This window comes from Scyliorhinus canicula, chromosome 9, assembly GCF_902713615.1.
Source record: "Scyliorhinus canicula chromosome 9, sScyCan1.1, whole genome shotgun sequence".
NCBI lineage: Eukaryota > Metazoa > Chordata > Chondrichthyes > Carcharhiniformes > Scyliorhinidae > Scyliorhinus > Scyliorhinus canicula.
In genome coordinates this window covers 170,186,915-170,203,314 of record NC_052154.1, presented here as the reverse complement: position 1 = coordinate 170,203,314, position 16,400 = coordinate 170,186,915, and the positions used below count along the sequence as shown (strand labels likewise).

General features: G+C 41.0%; 1 protein-coding gene across 3 annotated transcripts in view; it reads left to right on the top strand.

The window, feature by feature from the left end:
- sbf2 (SET binding factor 2) overlaps nucleotides 1-16,400 on the top strand; it is a 725,521-nt gene that overhangs the window by 439,578 nt on the left and 269,543 nt on the right. For all 3 annotated transcript variants that reach the window (XM_038808179.1, XM_038808177.1, XM_038808178.1), the window contains exons 14-15: nucleotides 7,979-8,183; nucleotides 14,479-14,588. In XM_038808179.1, the coding sequence (XP_038664107.1) occupies nucleotides 7,979-8,183; nucleotides 14,479-14,588 (315 nt within the window). The remainder of the gene's footprint in view (nucleotides 1-7,978; nucleotides 8,184-14,478; nucleotides 14,589-16,400) is intronic.

Genomic DNA, 16,400 nt, shown 5'->3' with positions numbered 1-16,400 from the left:
TGAAAACCGAGGGAAACCTAACTGTTGCACCACTTACCCCAAAAAAACAATCGGGTGTCATTCTACCTTTCCTCTGTAAGTATTGGCAGCACATTTACACATTCAAATCTTTGTATTCTTATCTAGATGACAAGCAAGTACAATCAATGATTTATTATTGTTTATTAAGCATTTTTAGATATGACCTTTATTGTAGGAGCAAGGCTTCAAAACGCCTGAGAATAGGTCATAGTAAAGTATTTTGTGAATGTACAAAATCTACTGATACAATTCTCTTCTGTGAGATCAGCACATAGACCTGCCTGCAGACCTCAAGATCAGTGATAACAAACAAGAGAGGCCTATAAAACATGACTCCAGTTACAGCAGAGCAGTCCGCTCTTTAAAGGTGTAGAATGAACATTACTAGAAAAAAAATGGTTGGTACAACTGCTCACAACAATAGGCAAAGCCCTACCTGATTTCATGAGCATAAATGGGTCTGACCAAATGTCAGATTTAAGGGCACAGCAACCAATGTTCTATGAACCATAGCTTAGGTTATGGAGTCATAGAGAGTGTTTTTGCAGCACGGAAAGAGAACTTTTGGCCCATCTGGTTACACCAGCCATCAAGCACCTATCTACTCTACTCCCATGTTCCAGCACTTGGCCTGTGGCCTTGTGTGCTATGGTGTTTCAAGTGCTCATCTAAATACTTCTTAAATGTTGTGAGGGTTCCCACCTCTACCACCCTTTCAGGCAGTGAGTTCCAGATTCCAACCACCCTCTGAGTGAAGAAGTCTTTCCTCACACCCCTCTAAACCTCCTGCCCCTTAACTTAAACTTATGTACCCTGGTAATTTACCCCACCACTAAGGAGAAAAATTCCTCCCTATCCACCCTATCTATGACCCTCATGATTTTATACACCTCAATCAGGCCCTCCTCAGCCTTCTTTGCTCCATGGAAAACAACCCCAGCCTATCCACTCTCTCTCGATAGCTGAAATGCCCCAGCCCAGGCAAAATCCTGGTAACTCTCCTCTGCAATAACTCTAATGCAATCACTTCCTTCCTATAGTCTGACGACCAGAACTGCACACAGCACTTCAGCTGTGGCCTAATGAGCGTTTTACACGGTCCCATCATAATCTCCCTGCTCTTATATTCTGTGCCTCGGTTAATAAAGGCAAGTATCTCATATGTCGCCTTAACCTTCTTGGGGAGGCAGTGGCGTAGTGGAGTTGTCACTGGACTAGTAATCCAGAGACCCAGGGTAATGCTCTTGGAATCTGGGTTCGAATCCATCAGGGCAATTGGTGGAATTTGAATTCAATAAAAATCTGAAATTAAAAGTCTAATAATGACCATGAAACCATTGTCAATTGTTGTAAAAACCCATCTGGTTCACCAATGCCCATTATGGAAGAAAATCTGTCAACCTTACCTGGTCTGGCCTACATGTAACTCAGTGACTCCTGACCCACAACAATGTGGTTGACTCTTAAATGCCTTCAGGGATGGGCAACAAATGCTGACCCGGCCGCAACACCCATATCCCATGAAGTATTAAAAAAAAACCTGTCCTGCTGCCTTCAGGGATCGATGGACATGCAAACCAAGATTCCTCTGTACTTAGAATTCCTACAGTGCAGAAGGAGGCCATTCGGCCCATCTGAAAGAGCATCCTAGTCCCAGCCTCCTGCCCTCTCCCCGTAACCCCATAACCCCACCTAACCTACACATCATTGGACACTAAGGGCAATTTAACTTCCTAGGTCCTATCATTCATTGTATATTCCCTTTCCTTGTTCGTTCAGATCCCTGAAAGTTGCCACCCAGGTTGAGAGGGTTGTTAAGAAGGCGTACGGTGTGTTACCTTTTACTGGTAGAGGAATTGAGTTTCGGAGCCATGAGGTCATGTTGCAGTTGTACAAAACGCTGGTGCGGCCGCATTTGGAGTATTGCGTGCAGTTCTGGTCGCCGCATTATAGGAAGGATGTGGAAGCATTGGAAAGGGTGCAGAGCAGATTTACAAGGATGTTGCCTGGTATGGAGGGAAGATCTTGCGAGTAAAGGCTGAAGGAATTGAGGCTGTTTTCGTTACAGAGAAGAAGATTAAGAGGTGACTTAATTAACGCATACAAGATGATCAGAGGATTAGATAGGGTGGACATCGAGAGCTTTTTTCCTTGGATGGTGATGTCCAGCACGAGAGGACATAGCTTTAAATTGAGGGGAGATAGATATAGGACAGATGTCAGAGGTAGAATCTTTACTCCGAGAGTAGTAAGGACGTGGAATGCCCTGCCTACAACGGTAGTGGACTCGCCAACACTAAACGCATTCAAATGGTCATTTGATAGGCATATGGACGATAAGGGAATAGTGTAGATGGGCTTTAGAGGGGTTTCACAGGTCAGCGCAACATCAAGGGCCGAAGGGCCTGTAGTGCGCTGTTATGTTCTATGTTCTCCCAAAAATGTATTATCTCACACGTTTCAAGGTTAAATTCCATTTGCCCTTGTTCTTCCCATCTAACCTTCCTGTCTATATCGTCCTGTAATCTGAAGGCTTTCCTCATCACTATTTACCACACTGCCAATGTTTCTGTGATCATACCTCCTACATTCACTTTCAGATCATTAATGTACACTACAAACAGCAAGGAACCCCCCACCAATCCTTGTGGAACACCACTGGACACAGGTTTCCGGTCACAAAAACAACCTTCGACCATCACTTTGCACCTCTTGCCACTAAGCCAATTTTGGATCCCATGGGCTCTTACCACATTGACCAGTCTCCCATGCGAGACCTTGTTTAAAACCTTAGTAGATCCATGTAGGCTACATCAACTGTGCTATTCTCATCTGCACACCCAGTCACCTCTTCAAAAAATTCAATTCAATTTGTGAGACATGATCTCCCCCTGACAAAGCTATGCTGACCATCCTTGATTTATCATTGCTTCCCCAAGTGGAGATTAATTTGGCCCCTCAGAATTCTTTCAATAGTTTCCCTCCCATTGAAGTTAAACTCACTGACCTATAATTTCTTGGTTTATCCCTTCCACACTTCTTGAATAAAGGTATCATATTAGGTGTCCTCTAGTCCTCCTGTGGTCAGAGAAGATTTTAAAATTGTCAGACCCTCTGGAATCTCCTCCCTTGCCTCCCACAGCAGCCTGGGATGCACCTCATCTGCGCCTGAAGGTTTATTCACTTTTAAAATTGCTAAAACCGTTAATACCCCCTTCCTCTCATAGAACATAGAACTTACAGTGCAGAAGTAGGCTATTCGGCCCAACGAGTCTGCACCAACCCACTTAAGCCCTCACTTCCACCCTGTCCCCGTAACCCAATAACCCCTCCTAAATTTTTTGGTCACTAAGGGCAATTTATCATGGTCAATCCACCTAACCTGCACGTCTTTGGACTGTGGGAGGAAACCGGAGCACCCGGAGGAAGCCCACGCAGACACGGGGAGAACGTGCAGACTCCGCGCAGACAGTGACCCAGCGGGGAATCAAACCTGGGACCCTGGCGCTGTGAAGCCACAGTGCTATCCACTTGTGCTACCGTGCTGTCCAAATTTATTTGTTAGTTTATTCAAGTTCATCACAGTCATAGAGACACAAAATTGTCACGGCGCTGAAGGAGACTATTTGGCCCATGTGTGCACCAACTCTCAAACAAGCATTATGACACGCAGGTCCCTCTCCGCCTGTACCAATTTTAGAATTTTATCCTTTATTTTATATTGTTTTCCCATGTTCTTCCTACCAGAATGTATCACCTCATACTTTGCATTGAACTTCATCTGCCACCTTTCTGCCCAATCCACCAACCTGTCTACCTCCTTTTGAAGTTCCACACTGTCCTCCTCACCGTTTATGATGCTTCCAAATTTGTGTCATCCGCCAACTTTGAAACTGTCCCCTTCACACCAAGGTCCAGATCATTAATGCATATCAGGAAAAGCAAGGGTTCCAGTATAGACCCTGGGGAACACCACTACAAAACTTTCTCCAACCCAAAAAATATCTATTGACTTACTCTTTGTTCACGGCTATATAACCATAGCTATTCTTAATACAATTCCAACTACCTTGATAAGAAGACTTTGTCTTCCCTGCCCTTTTTTGTATCACTTTGGAGACCATTTCACCTACCGAAGGTACATTATGGCTGCACTCTACCTTCCAAAAAAACAAAGGACCACGATTTTAATCAAGGCAAACTAAGAACTCCAATCTTTGCATTAATTATAATATAATCCGACACAATCCACAAAGGCGGCCAACTATATGCAATAGTCAGTGGAAGATATTTGTTGCTTTTGGGGTAAGAACATGACAACTTAAGTGTAGATGGAATTCCGAAATCTGTGACTACCTTTGAAAGATTTCAAAATTCAGATCCATTGGTTGTGCTGTGCCTCCATTTCCCTTACAGTAGGTTCAATAAGAGGGTCAACAGATTCAGACAAGGAGTTTAGATAGCATTTGTGACTATTAACTGATAAGAAAAGAAAGGAAGTAATTAACGTACCGCTTCAATATTACTCGAGACAAATTCCCCCCTCCACTCCCATTACTCCTTTGCGTTGTGTGAACAGATTAAGGAAGAATCTTGCATGGTTTGCTGTGCTCTGCAAAAGGATATTGAATCTTATTTCCCATCTTAAGGCATTGTGCAGTGAGATGCACATATGTCTCATTAGAGAACAAGTATTAAATAAATAAAACTGATTACTTTAAACAGAATACATTTTACTATTTTTATTCTTTAGAGTCTGCAGCAGACCTCACCAATATAAAATGAGAAGCAGTGCAGTGTTCTTCCTTTCTATATTATTGACTCAGTGGAAAAAATACACTTTATTTTATACAAAAGAATTTATCAGTTAGGGTGAGGAATTGTTGTAAGGGTTACATATTGGTTGATGGATATACATTTTGAGCAATTCTTTTGAAATAATGGAATAATTTATGTAACACACATTTAACACATCGTCAGTCCCTGTTACAGACTCTGATCTCTAACAACTGTCTGAGGCACATTGCCCCCTTCCTTGGTGTTGTATTTAAGACCAAAATCAGCTTCCAACCACATATAATAATCTTTATTAGTGTCACAAGTAGGCTTACATTACACTGCAGTGAAGTTACAAAGAACAAAGAAAATTCCCTAGTTGCCACACTCCGGCGCCTGTTTGGGTACACTGAGAGAGAATTCAGAATGTCCAATTCACCTAACAGGCACATCTTTTGGATGTGTTAGGAAATTAGAGCACCTGGAGGAAACCCAGGCAGATATGGGAGACAGTGACCCAAGCTGGGAATCGAACCCAGTGAAGCAACAGTGCTAACCCATTGTGCTACTGTGCCGCCAATATCTACTACATCACCAAGGCCACATTCTTTAACCTCTGTATCACCACCCAATTCTGTCCCTGCCACAGCTTATCTCCTGCTGAAACTCTCATCCATGGCTTTGCTATGTTTAGTCTTGACTATTCCAACACTCTTCTAGCTGACCTCCCATCTTCTAACCTTCATAAATGTGAGCTCATCCAAAGGTGTGCTGCCTGAATCCTTATAACGTGTACAGTCCTATTCACCAATGACCTCTGCTTATTGACCGACATGAGCTGCTGGTTTGCTGAACCTTCAATTGTAAAATTCATATCCTTAAGCTCAAGGATATGATTGCTAATTGCTCCTATAAAGCCATTGGAGGTATTTTACTATGTTAAAAATGCTAAATAAATGAAAGTAAAGTGTTGTTGAGAATAGTAGGTTTCTTTTTATTTATTTATAATGATCACTGAGATTGGTGTCAAGTAAATTCACATGACTGCAATTTTTCTTCCATATCTGAAGTTGGTATAGAATTACCTGGAAGCTCTTCAGGCTTGTCTGAAGTCCAAGAGGTTATTTGACATTACTTGAATTTTTGTGCAATACAAATATGTTTCCTCCTGTTGGGCGGGAAAAGCAAACCTTTAGATCTGTTCGTGCAGATTTAGTTGTTCTTGTTTTTTTATTACTTTAAATGTATAATTTTTCCTTCACATCCCATCATACACGCATGTTTTCTTTTCTAATTTTTAGTAGATCCCATTGCTGCCTCATACAGCAGAGACACGGGAACTATCTGAATCACAAACTTCTCTCTGCCATCGGCTTACTCTTCCAAGAAGAAATGTGTTTATTCAAGTTGAAAGATGTTCCAATTAACTGAAATGAGAATTGGCACAGTGTAGACCAGAACTAGAGATAAGCTGAATTGAACACCAGGGCTGGAATTTAAATTTGCTGTTATGTTTAGTAATCCAATAAACAAAAAAACATTCAATTTAGCGGGCATCTTTAGCATCTTTTTCAGGAAGGTAGTATGGTCCTTTTGTGCCAAGATACTTGAGTTATTGGTTAGTTAATTAAATAGTAGACTGTGTGAATTGGAACTTTGTTTATTCAGGTGTAGTGGATACTCAAATTTATTTTCTTACTGGAAAGCAATGTAGGTTAAGTAGTAATTATCTCCAAAATAAATTACGTTTTGTGGTTAAATCATTTAAACTATGAGCTACCTTTCAATGTTTGTCTGTTCAACCTCAACATAAAGTACAATGTTGTTGTCTTCCTCACTGGGACAAAATAAATTGCCTGAGAAGTTGTTCTCCTGGAGAGATTTGTTGCAGTGTCCTCTTTTTGTCATGTAACCTACTCCCAAGCCATATAAAATATTTCCTAAATGATTGATGGCAATTGTATTCAAAATATGCTATGTTACCTTATTATTTCTAGTGATACCTCTGCGGCAAGTCTTTAAATATTGCAGTTCATAGTTCAAAAAATAATCTTTAATTATCCCTTGGAAATTTTTAGCTTTCTGTGAAGTTAATGAAGCAATACTTTCACACACTGGCATTTCTGTGTCACTAATAGTTGTGCTTCAGTATTGCCCTACTGAGGTTTACTTTAACTGGCTCTGTTCTTGTTGACTTAGTCTTGATCTCCTGTTAATGCCATTTTTAAAATTAAAACTTCAGTAAATTTATTCTAATGTTGGCTACCAGCAATTCTGCCAATACTGTTTTCAGACACTTCACAATTTTCAGAAGTCAGAGATTTAGAAAAAAGGATTAATGCAACTCTTGAGGTCATGTAATGAACAAGAGAAATAGGAGCAAAAGTAGGTTATTTGACCTTGCAAGCCTGCTCTGCATTTGACTGGATCATACTATACTCACGCTATCCCTATAACCCATAGTTCCTTGAATAATCAAATATATATGATCTCTATCTTTATTATATTCATATGCAGAGAATTCACACTATCTCCTCTCTCCCATTTTCGCCATTAATATATGCGGTGAAAGCTGCAGCCCCAGAACAGATTCCTATGGAATGCCACTGGTCATATCTGTGCAACAAGAAAATGTTCCCTTTATCCCTACTTGATGTCTCCTACCTTCCAATTCACAATGTTGCCTTCAATATTTTGCATTTTCATTTTTGTTCATTTCTTTATCAAATACTTTCTGAAAATCCATTTATAAAGCAGCCGTTGGCACTCCCCTGTCCATCACGCCAGCGACTTTTTCAAAACTCGATGAGAATAGTCAATCAAAAGAACTACCCTTAATAAATCCCTGATGACTATAATTCATCAAGCAACTGTCAATGACAGCAGCATTCCAAAGAGCGGCCCGATCAAGGTAATAATGCCTTGATGAAAGTTATTATACCCCCTAGATATAACTAGCTACCTTCAAACAACTTCAAGTAACAGTAAAACCCTCCAAGTGTTGGCCCAAGAGTCATCTATTAAAAAATGTATTCATCACCCTTCTTGGCATTTCTTGCAGCACAATGAGGTACTATAAGGGGGTACATTCCACATGGTGATCTCATGTATACTGTCTGGAGGTGCCTTTCATAAGGATTGAAATTTAATTATCTGTTTTTCCATTTGAAAAATATTATAGGAAAATCCAAATCCACATATGGCTTTTCAGAAAGTGCCTAAACCAACCGAAGGTTCACATATGAGAGTGCACGTACTTCCATTTCCCAAGATAAATGAAGACAAAGTACAGGCTCTTCTCCAAGAAGGTCTCTCCAAGCACCTTAATTCACCACCCGCTGTTCGGGTTGAGAAAAAGTGCATCGTGCCTGCTGGCCCACCAGTTGGTGCGTATCAATATTTTGCCTTAAGGATAACCTTGAACTTCTGGTCTACATTAAAAATAATTGTGTTCATGAATGCTTTGGAAATCAAATTGCCAAGATATAAAAGAGTTCTGTAGGATGTGATCTGTATTTTCCTTTATCCTGTTTATTTTGCTTCTGTTCTTTGTTTGATACACGATTTATGGATGATTTAAGCAGTAGTGTTGTGTCTAATACGAATAGTAACTGCCACTGTTCCTGTGGGCTGTGTAAGCGTGTTCCCTAAGCTTTTGATAGTACCTGTGGTTTTTAAAACAGAAAAATAGTAACATTTCACAATTCTAAATATAAACCAGTCATATTTATTTCAAGGTATATGTTCCCTTTTTTTTCCAGTCATCCTGTCCCAAAGCACTCTTCCTATCCCTCTCCCCCCACAAAATAAATAGTGAGTGGTGAGGTTGGAGTATTAAACAGATGACTGTATGAACTCATTGTTCTTTTCAAGCATCCCAGGTCAGGTATAGCACAGGTTAAATGCAGTTCAGAGCTTTCCCTGAACTCCCAACAATGTGCCGTCAGCATAATGTCTGAAAATCACAACTCCTGGACTATTATAATATTTCTAATTTCCGTACTGCGGTTATCAATCTCTGACATTAGTCACTTAGTCCCATGCTGTGGTCAGTTTGTGTTCCCAGTGAACTTCTGTTCCTTTGGATGTTCCTGCCAAAATTAACACTGGAATTTTCCATTTCTTGTGCCTACATTGTATTCCAACTCAGGTCCTAGAAATGTTAGAGTCACATTCTGTTTGTTTTTGCTTTGTTTGGATTTTTTTGTAAGTTGTTTATTCCCACAGAACATTTCACACAATAAGAAAATACCCTTAAACAAAAACACCTGAGAGCCTGACTATTGTCAGATCTGCTGTTGCTTTGGCACAACACAATGCAGAGCAGCTTCTTATTTTAGTGGTGCATGGAAGCTTCCTCCTTCCATTTGCTTAGACCTCGATCTTAGTTTTCACTGAATCTGATGACTTAACTGAAAATGACTTGTCATCCAGAGTAGACCTATGTTCATATGTTAAATAAAACTAGATTGAAACCTAACTGTTTTTGTTTGTGGCACATTTATGGTTCAATTCATGCTGTGCCCTTTTCAGACAATGTTGTAACCAACTATGCCTTTTAGTTCTCTATTTAAAAGTTCTAACAACTCCATATGAGCTTCCAACCCATTTGTTAACCATTAAACATTCTGAAAATGAATATTCTGGGATGTGTGCTCATTATCCTTATGCGTTTATAATTTAAAAATATATGTTTTTGCATTCAAATTTTATTTATGATATCATTATCATGTGATGTCCTAAGCATGAAACCTTTACAAGAATGTGTTGCAATCTGATTAGGGCGCATTAACATTTAAAGATGAGTCCAAACACCTCGTTTCTACCCCTCCAGAAATTTTCTAATGAGACACATCAATCTTAAAGTTGTTTACTTCTGTAGGGACCACCCATAAGCATGAGGGCTTTAAACTTAATAGTGGAGGGGAAGAATAATTTGAGAGGTGTGGTAAATCAAAGGGAAACCATGAGGTAATAAAGCAGGACAACAATTTGGGCAATGATAACCAGAGTGTGGCAGCAAGGGACAGAGTGTATAAACTTGCACTGGCAGATAAGGCCAGAGATTGCAAAATTAGCTAAAAGACACAGTTAAAGGCTAAATATCTGAGTATGCGCAGCATTCATAACAAAATGGATGAATTGCGAGCACAGATGGAGATGAATATGTTTTACCTCATAGTCATTTCAGAGACATGGGGCTGGATTCTCCGTTTCAGCAGCTAAGTGTTGGCTCAAACAGAGAATTTGCGGTAGTTTTACGATGGCAAAATTGACGCCGAACCCTCACCAATTCCGGGACCAGTGATGGACTAGCAGCGGTGCCGGATGAAACCGCCGGCTTCCGCGGCGAGAATGGCCGGGTCCTGGGCCATGCATGCACACGGTGACGACCCGCAGAGGTCGCGCCGTGAATGGACCCGAACCGTCATCCGCGACCCCACAGGCCACCCCCCACCAGTTCCCGCAACCCTTGCGGAAGGCCCCGCCAGCGGCATGGATCCTGGCTGAGTGGGGCTGCGCTGTTCACAGGTCGCAGCAGCCAAGCCGGGTTCCCGACCACTCAGACTACACGCCAACTGCGCGGTCAGGAACTCGGGCTATCAGGGGCAGAGCATCGTGGGTGGGCCTTCCGATGACATGCCAACGCAGTTGCAACGGCGTGCGCCACTCAACGCGATAACGCCACTTCCGAAGCATGGCTGACCGGCGTCAAACCAGCGCAATTCATTTGACATTTCGCAAAGACAAGAAACTAGGAAAAGGTGGCGGGGCGCCTGTTAATCAAGGATGTCATTTCTCATGGTGTGAGAGGAGACCTTAGGTCAAAAGAATATGATGTCTAATCAGTTTGTTTAGAGATAATAAATAGAAAAGATAAGAGGTCACTTGTTAGAGTAGTTTATAGTCCCTATCATCCCCCAACAGTGGTTACATGTTAGTACAGGAAAAAATAAATAGGGCTTTTAAGAAAGGTACTGCAATAATCATGGGTGTGTTTAATCTACATGGGAATTGGGCGAATCAGATTGGCAATGGTAAACTAGAAAACAAGGTCTTGGAATATATTTCGGACTGTTTCTTAGCACAGTATGTTCAAGAGCCAACCAAGGCTCAGGCTACTCTAAACATGGTAATGTGCAATGAGTCAGGATTAATCAATAATCTCATGGTAAAGGAATAATCTCAGTTCAAGTGATCATAACATAATAGAATTTTAAGTTCATTTTGAAGAAAGAAAGTGTGAGTCTAAGACTAGTCTTCTAAACCTGAAAGAAGATAATTATAAGAGTATGAAGGCACAGCTAACTGAGCTGGGAAACTAGGTAAAAGCTTGGATAGTCGATAAAATTATAAAATGAACTGGGAAATTAGGTTAAAAGGCAAGACAGTGGAGGTGCATTGGCAGACTTTTAAGGAGATATTCAATAACTCACAGCAAAGATTTTTCCTCGTGATATAGTTTGATAAGTATTTTCCAGAAGGTTTAATTTTAAAGGGTAAGTAATGGCAGAAGAGCTCAAAGGCATGGTGTGCTCTTCCTGCTCGAGGTGGAAAGCCGGTAAAATTTCCAGTGGCCGTGGCCAGCATGTGTGCAAGAAGTGTCTCCAGTCGCATCTCCTGCAAGTCTGGGTTTTGGAGTTAGAGTGGCAGCTGGGAACACGGGCGCATCCGCGAGGCAGAGAGTATCGTGGATAGCACCTTTAGAGAGGTGGCCACAGCGCAGGCTAAGACTGCATCGGCAGGAAGAGAATGGTGACCAGCAGGCAGAGCAAGAGGACAAGGCAGGCAGTGCAGGCCTTTCCTGTGGCCATTCCCCTGTAAAACAGATATACCACTTTTGGATATTATTGGGGAGAATGACCTCTTGGGAAATTGTCACAGCCAAGTTCATTGCACCACGATTGGCTCTGCTGCACAGGGGAGGAATAAAAAAATGTGAGAATGCAATGGTTATAGGAGATTCAACTGTAAGAGAAATAGGTATGTGTTACTGTGCTGCAAACAAGACTCCAGGTTGGCATGCTGCCTCCCAGGTGCTAGGGTCAAGGAAGTCTCAGAGTGACGACAGGACATTTTGGAGGGAGAGGTTGAACAGCCAGTGGTCATGGTACACATTGTTATAAACAACATGAGTGAGAAAAATGGATACGGTCCTAAAAGCAGAATATAGGGAGGTTAGGAAGTAAGTTGAAAAATAGGGCTTCAAAGGTAGTAATCTCTCAGTGTTACTACCAGTACCACGTGCTGGTCAGAGCAGAAGTAACAGGATATGTCAGATGAATACGTGGCTGAAGATATGGTGAGAACAGCGAGGGTTTCAGATTCTTGGGACATTGATACCAGTTCTGGGGGAGGTAGGCCCAGGAGAAACTGGACGGGTTACAAGTGGGTAGGACCAAGGCTGATGTCCTAGGGAGAGTACTTGCTGAAATGGTTGGGGAGGGTTTAAACTAAAATGGCAGGGGCATAGGAATTTATACAAGGAGACAGAGGAGGGGGAAACACAGACAACAACAAAGGACAGAAAGGAAAATAAGGAAAGTGATAGGCAGAGATATCAAGGGCTAGAATCAAACAGGACCATAGTGAAAAATAAGAGGAATGGAACAAGGAATGTTAAAAAGACGAGCCTTAAGGCTTTGTGCCTTAATGTGCCCAGCATTTGCAACAAAGTGGATGAATTAATTGTGCAAATATATGTAAATGGGTATGATGTAGTCGGGATTATGGCAGCATAGCAGAAGGGTGACCGGGGTGGGAATTGATCATCCAGGGGTATTTATTATTTAAGAAGGACAGGGAAAAAGCAGTGGGGTGGCATTGCGAGTTAAAGAGGCAATTAACTTCTTATGCAACATGGCCCCAGCCTCTTGAGTGTAATAGGCTCCAAGTTTCAATTGCATTTATCCCATTTTCTGCAGTTAAACTTTAATTTCTAACACTAAAAATTCTATTCTAAAATACATTAACTAGATATTTACAACAAATTTCACATTTAGAAAAAAGTATCTATTTCTCTGCAATTAATGATTAACTAGTGATCAATTTGTAATCTCATAGAAAATATGTTAGGGCAGAACAGTAGCATAGTGGTTAGCACAGTTGCTTCACAGCTCTAGGATCCCAGGTTTGATTTCTGCCTTGGGTCGCTGTCTGTGCGGAGTCTGCACGTTCTCCCCGTGTTTCCGTGGGTTTCCTCCGGGTATACCAGTTTCCTCCCACAGTCCAAAGATGTGCAGGTTAGGTGGATTGGCTACGCTAAATTGCCCTTAGTGTCCAAAAAAGGTTAGGTGAGGTTACGGGGATAGGGTGGAGGTGTGTGGATAGGGTCGAGGTATGGGCTTAGATAAGGTGCTCTTTCCAAGGGCTGGTGCAGACTCGATGGGCCGAATGGCCTCCTTCTGCACCGTAACTTCTATGATTCTATGTGAGAAGACTTGATTTTGAAGCATGTCATTTCTGAGAATCTTGGTGATATCTGGGAATCCATTTAGACTCTTCAAAAGGAAACGTGAATTTTATTGAGTTGCACAAAGGATGAACTTTTAAATCTAGTGAGTATTGTGAACATTAAATAAAAATGATAATGAAGCCATTCGGGAAATCTTTTTGTTCGGGTTAAGAAGGCAAACAGAATGTTAGCCTTTATTGTTGGGGGATGCAGAATAAAAGTAGGTAAGTCGTACTACAACTACTAGACTGACCATTCTACCGGGCATTGGTTTGACCACACCTAGTGTACTGTACCTTGTGCAGTTTTAGTCACCTTAGTTATGCAGGGATATATGTGCAGTGGAAGCAGTTCAGAGAAGGGTCACGAGACTGATTCTTGGGATGAAGGGACTGTTTTATGAGAAAAGGTTGAGCATTTTGGGGCTGTACTCAATGCAGTTTAGAAGAATGAGAGGTGATCTTAGTGAAACTCAAAATTCTACGTAAGCTTGACAGGGTACATGCCGAGAGCATGTTTCTCCTTATGGGGCATCGAGAACTAGGTTGCACAGTTTCAAAATAAGATGTCTCCTATTTGAAATGAAGATGAGGAAGAATTTCTCCTGAGGGTCATTAGTGTTTGGAATTGTCTCCTCCAGTAGGTTTAACTATTTCAACTCTGATGCAAAAGCTGGAGTCACCATTTTAAACTTTGAATTACTTCCATATCTTTCTGTAAATGGACACAGCAGTGAAGTAGATATCAACATTCTACTCGCCCCCATGAGAGTTTTGAGCATTGATGGTTATGAACATAAATAGTGAGCATAATAAAGAGGGGTTGGGAGATTTGGTTTTCAAAAGGCTCGTTACTTACGGTGGAATTTTACAGCCCTTCCTGTCCTGCCAAGGTCAATAGACTTGAATGGCTCGCTGCATCTGAAGTCCCTGATCCCGCCATGACGGAGCCATAAGATATCATCCTTCGTTTCTCAAATGCCTTGGAGATGTAATAGAATGAGTATTTTTTCTAAGTTCTGGTTCACGGTGGCCTGAAATTATGCTCCACCTCAGACCTTTTCTGGACATTGGTGTACTCAATAAGACATCCGATTGAGGTCTGATTCAGAAGTGCCACCTTCATATCATTTAGTATCAATATGAAAGTGTTGATTTAATTGCCTAAATTAATCTAAGCCAAGTAAATCGATAGATTCATTTTGTTTTACTCTTTGCAATTTCTAGTGTCAATAATGGATAGAATGGGATCCATTTTTAACAGCGCTCGCAGACTCGAGGTTGTTCGAAACTGCATCTCCTACATATTTGAAAATAAAGTACTGGAGACGGAGAAGGCAAGTTTTTTCCCATTGGTATGAATAGATGGTAATATATATGGTACATATATTCACTATGGCTTCTAAAATTGAAGCAATAATCTTATAGCTCTTTTTTGTTATAAGCCAGCCTTTGAATTTGCCAAGTTGTATGTCTTGGTTACTTAAACTTGATTTTATTGAAGTGCATTGTTACCTATTTCAATCAAGTACAAATATGTACATTGTCCACCATTTCTCCATTTACTATGCGCAGATGAGACCGTGCAACACAGGTACTTGGAACACCTTTCCTGGAGCACAGTTCCATCCTGCATCCATATGCCGAATGTGGTCTACTTATTTCTTCTCACATTAACATTTGAAATGGTCATGCTTGAATTGGTCCAAGTTATGGAAGCAAACAATTCTATTTTTCCAGCATGTATGCTGAAGCATTTTATATCAAGAAGTTCAACTGTATGCCAAGTCCTAGATTGAAAGGAGGAGCCAACTGGCTTTAATCATACAAGCATACAAATTAGGAACAGGAACTCGGCCATTTGGCCCTTCGAGCCTACCCAGCCATTCAATACATTAAATACTGATCTGATTGGAATATCAACTCCACATTCCTACCTACTCCCTGCATTAGCCTTTCACCCTCTTGCTTATCAAGACTATATCCACCTTAAAAATAGTCAGACTCCGCTTACACCACCTTTTGAGGAAGAGAATTGCAAAGACTCTCAACCCACTGAGAAAGAAATTCTCCTAATCTATGTCCTAAATGCGTGAACCTTTATTTTCAAACAATGGTCCCGCGTACTAGAGTGCTCAAGATCGTATATGTTTCAATCACATTGCCTCTTTTAAATTCCAGTGAATACAAGCCTAATCTGTCCAACCTTTAGTCATAATCCAGGTATTAATTTATTAAACCTTCTTTGAATTGCTTCCTTCCTTAAATAAGGAGACCGATATTGTGCACAGTACTCCAGATACGATCTTTATAACCGAGGCATAACCTCCTACTTATGTATAAACTTCCCCTTGCAATAAATGATAACATTCTATTAGCTTCCCTAATTACTTGCGGTACCTGCATACTAACTAGTTTTAATTCAAGCATTTGGATACCTAGGTCACTCGTCATCTCACAGTCTGTAATCTTTCACCATTTAGATCATATGTTTTTCTATTCATCTTACCAGAGTGGACAATTTCATATCTTCCCACATCATACTCCATTTGCCAGATCTTTGCCTTCTCACTTAACCTATCCATATATCTTTGCAGCCTCCTTGTGTCCTCTTGAAATCTTGCTATCCAACTGAACTTGATATTATCAGTAAATTTCACAATCATTCCTTTGATCCCTTCCTCCAAGTAATTTACATAAATTATCAAAAGTGGGGGTACCAGCACTGATCCCTGTGGCATACCACTCAGTATATCTTGCCAATCAGAAAATGACCCATTTATGCCTAGTCATTGTTTTTTGTTAGTCAGCCAATCTACTGTCCATGCCAAGATGTTGCCCCTATACCATGAACTTTTATTTCTCACAATAACCTTTGATGTGTCACCTTATCAAATACCTTCTGGAAATGTAAAAACAGTACATGCACCAGTTTCTCTTCCACTGAATTTTTCCAAGTACCCTCCTATAACGACAATAATAATAGCTTCTAACGTTTGACAGATGTTAAACTAACTGGTCTGTAGTTTCCTGCTTTTTGCCCCCCTTTTTGAAAAAAGGAATATAGGGCGGGATTCTCCGAGCCCTGCGCCGGGTCGGAGAATCGCTGCAACCGCGCCACGCTGCCCCTGACGACGGCACGCGATTCT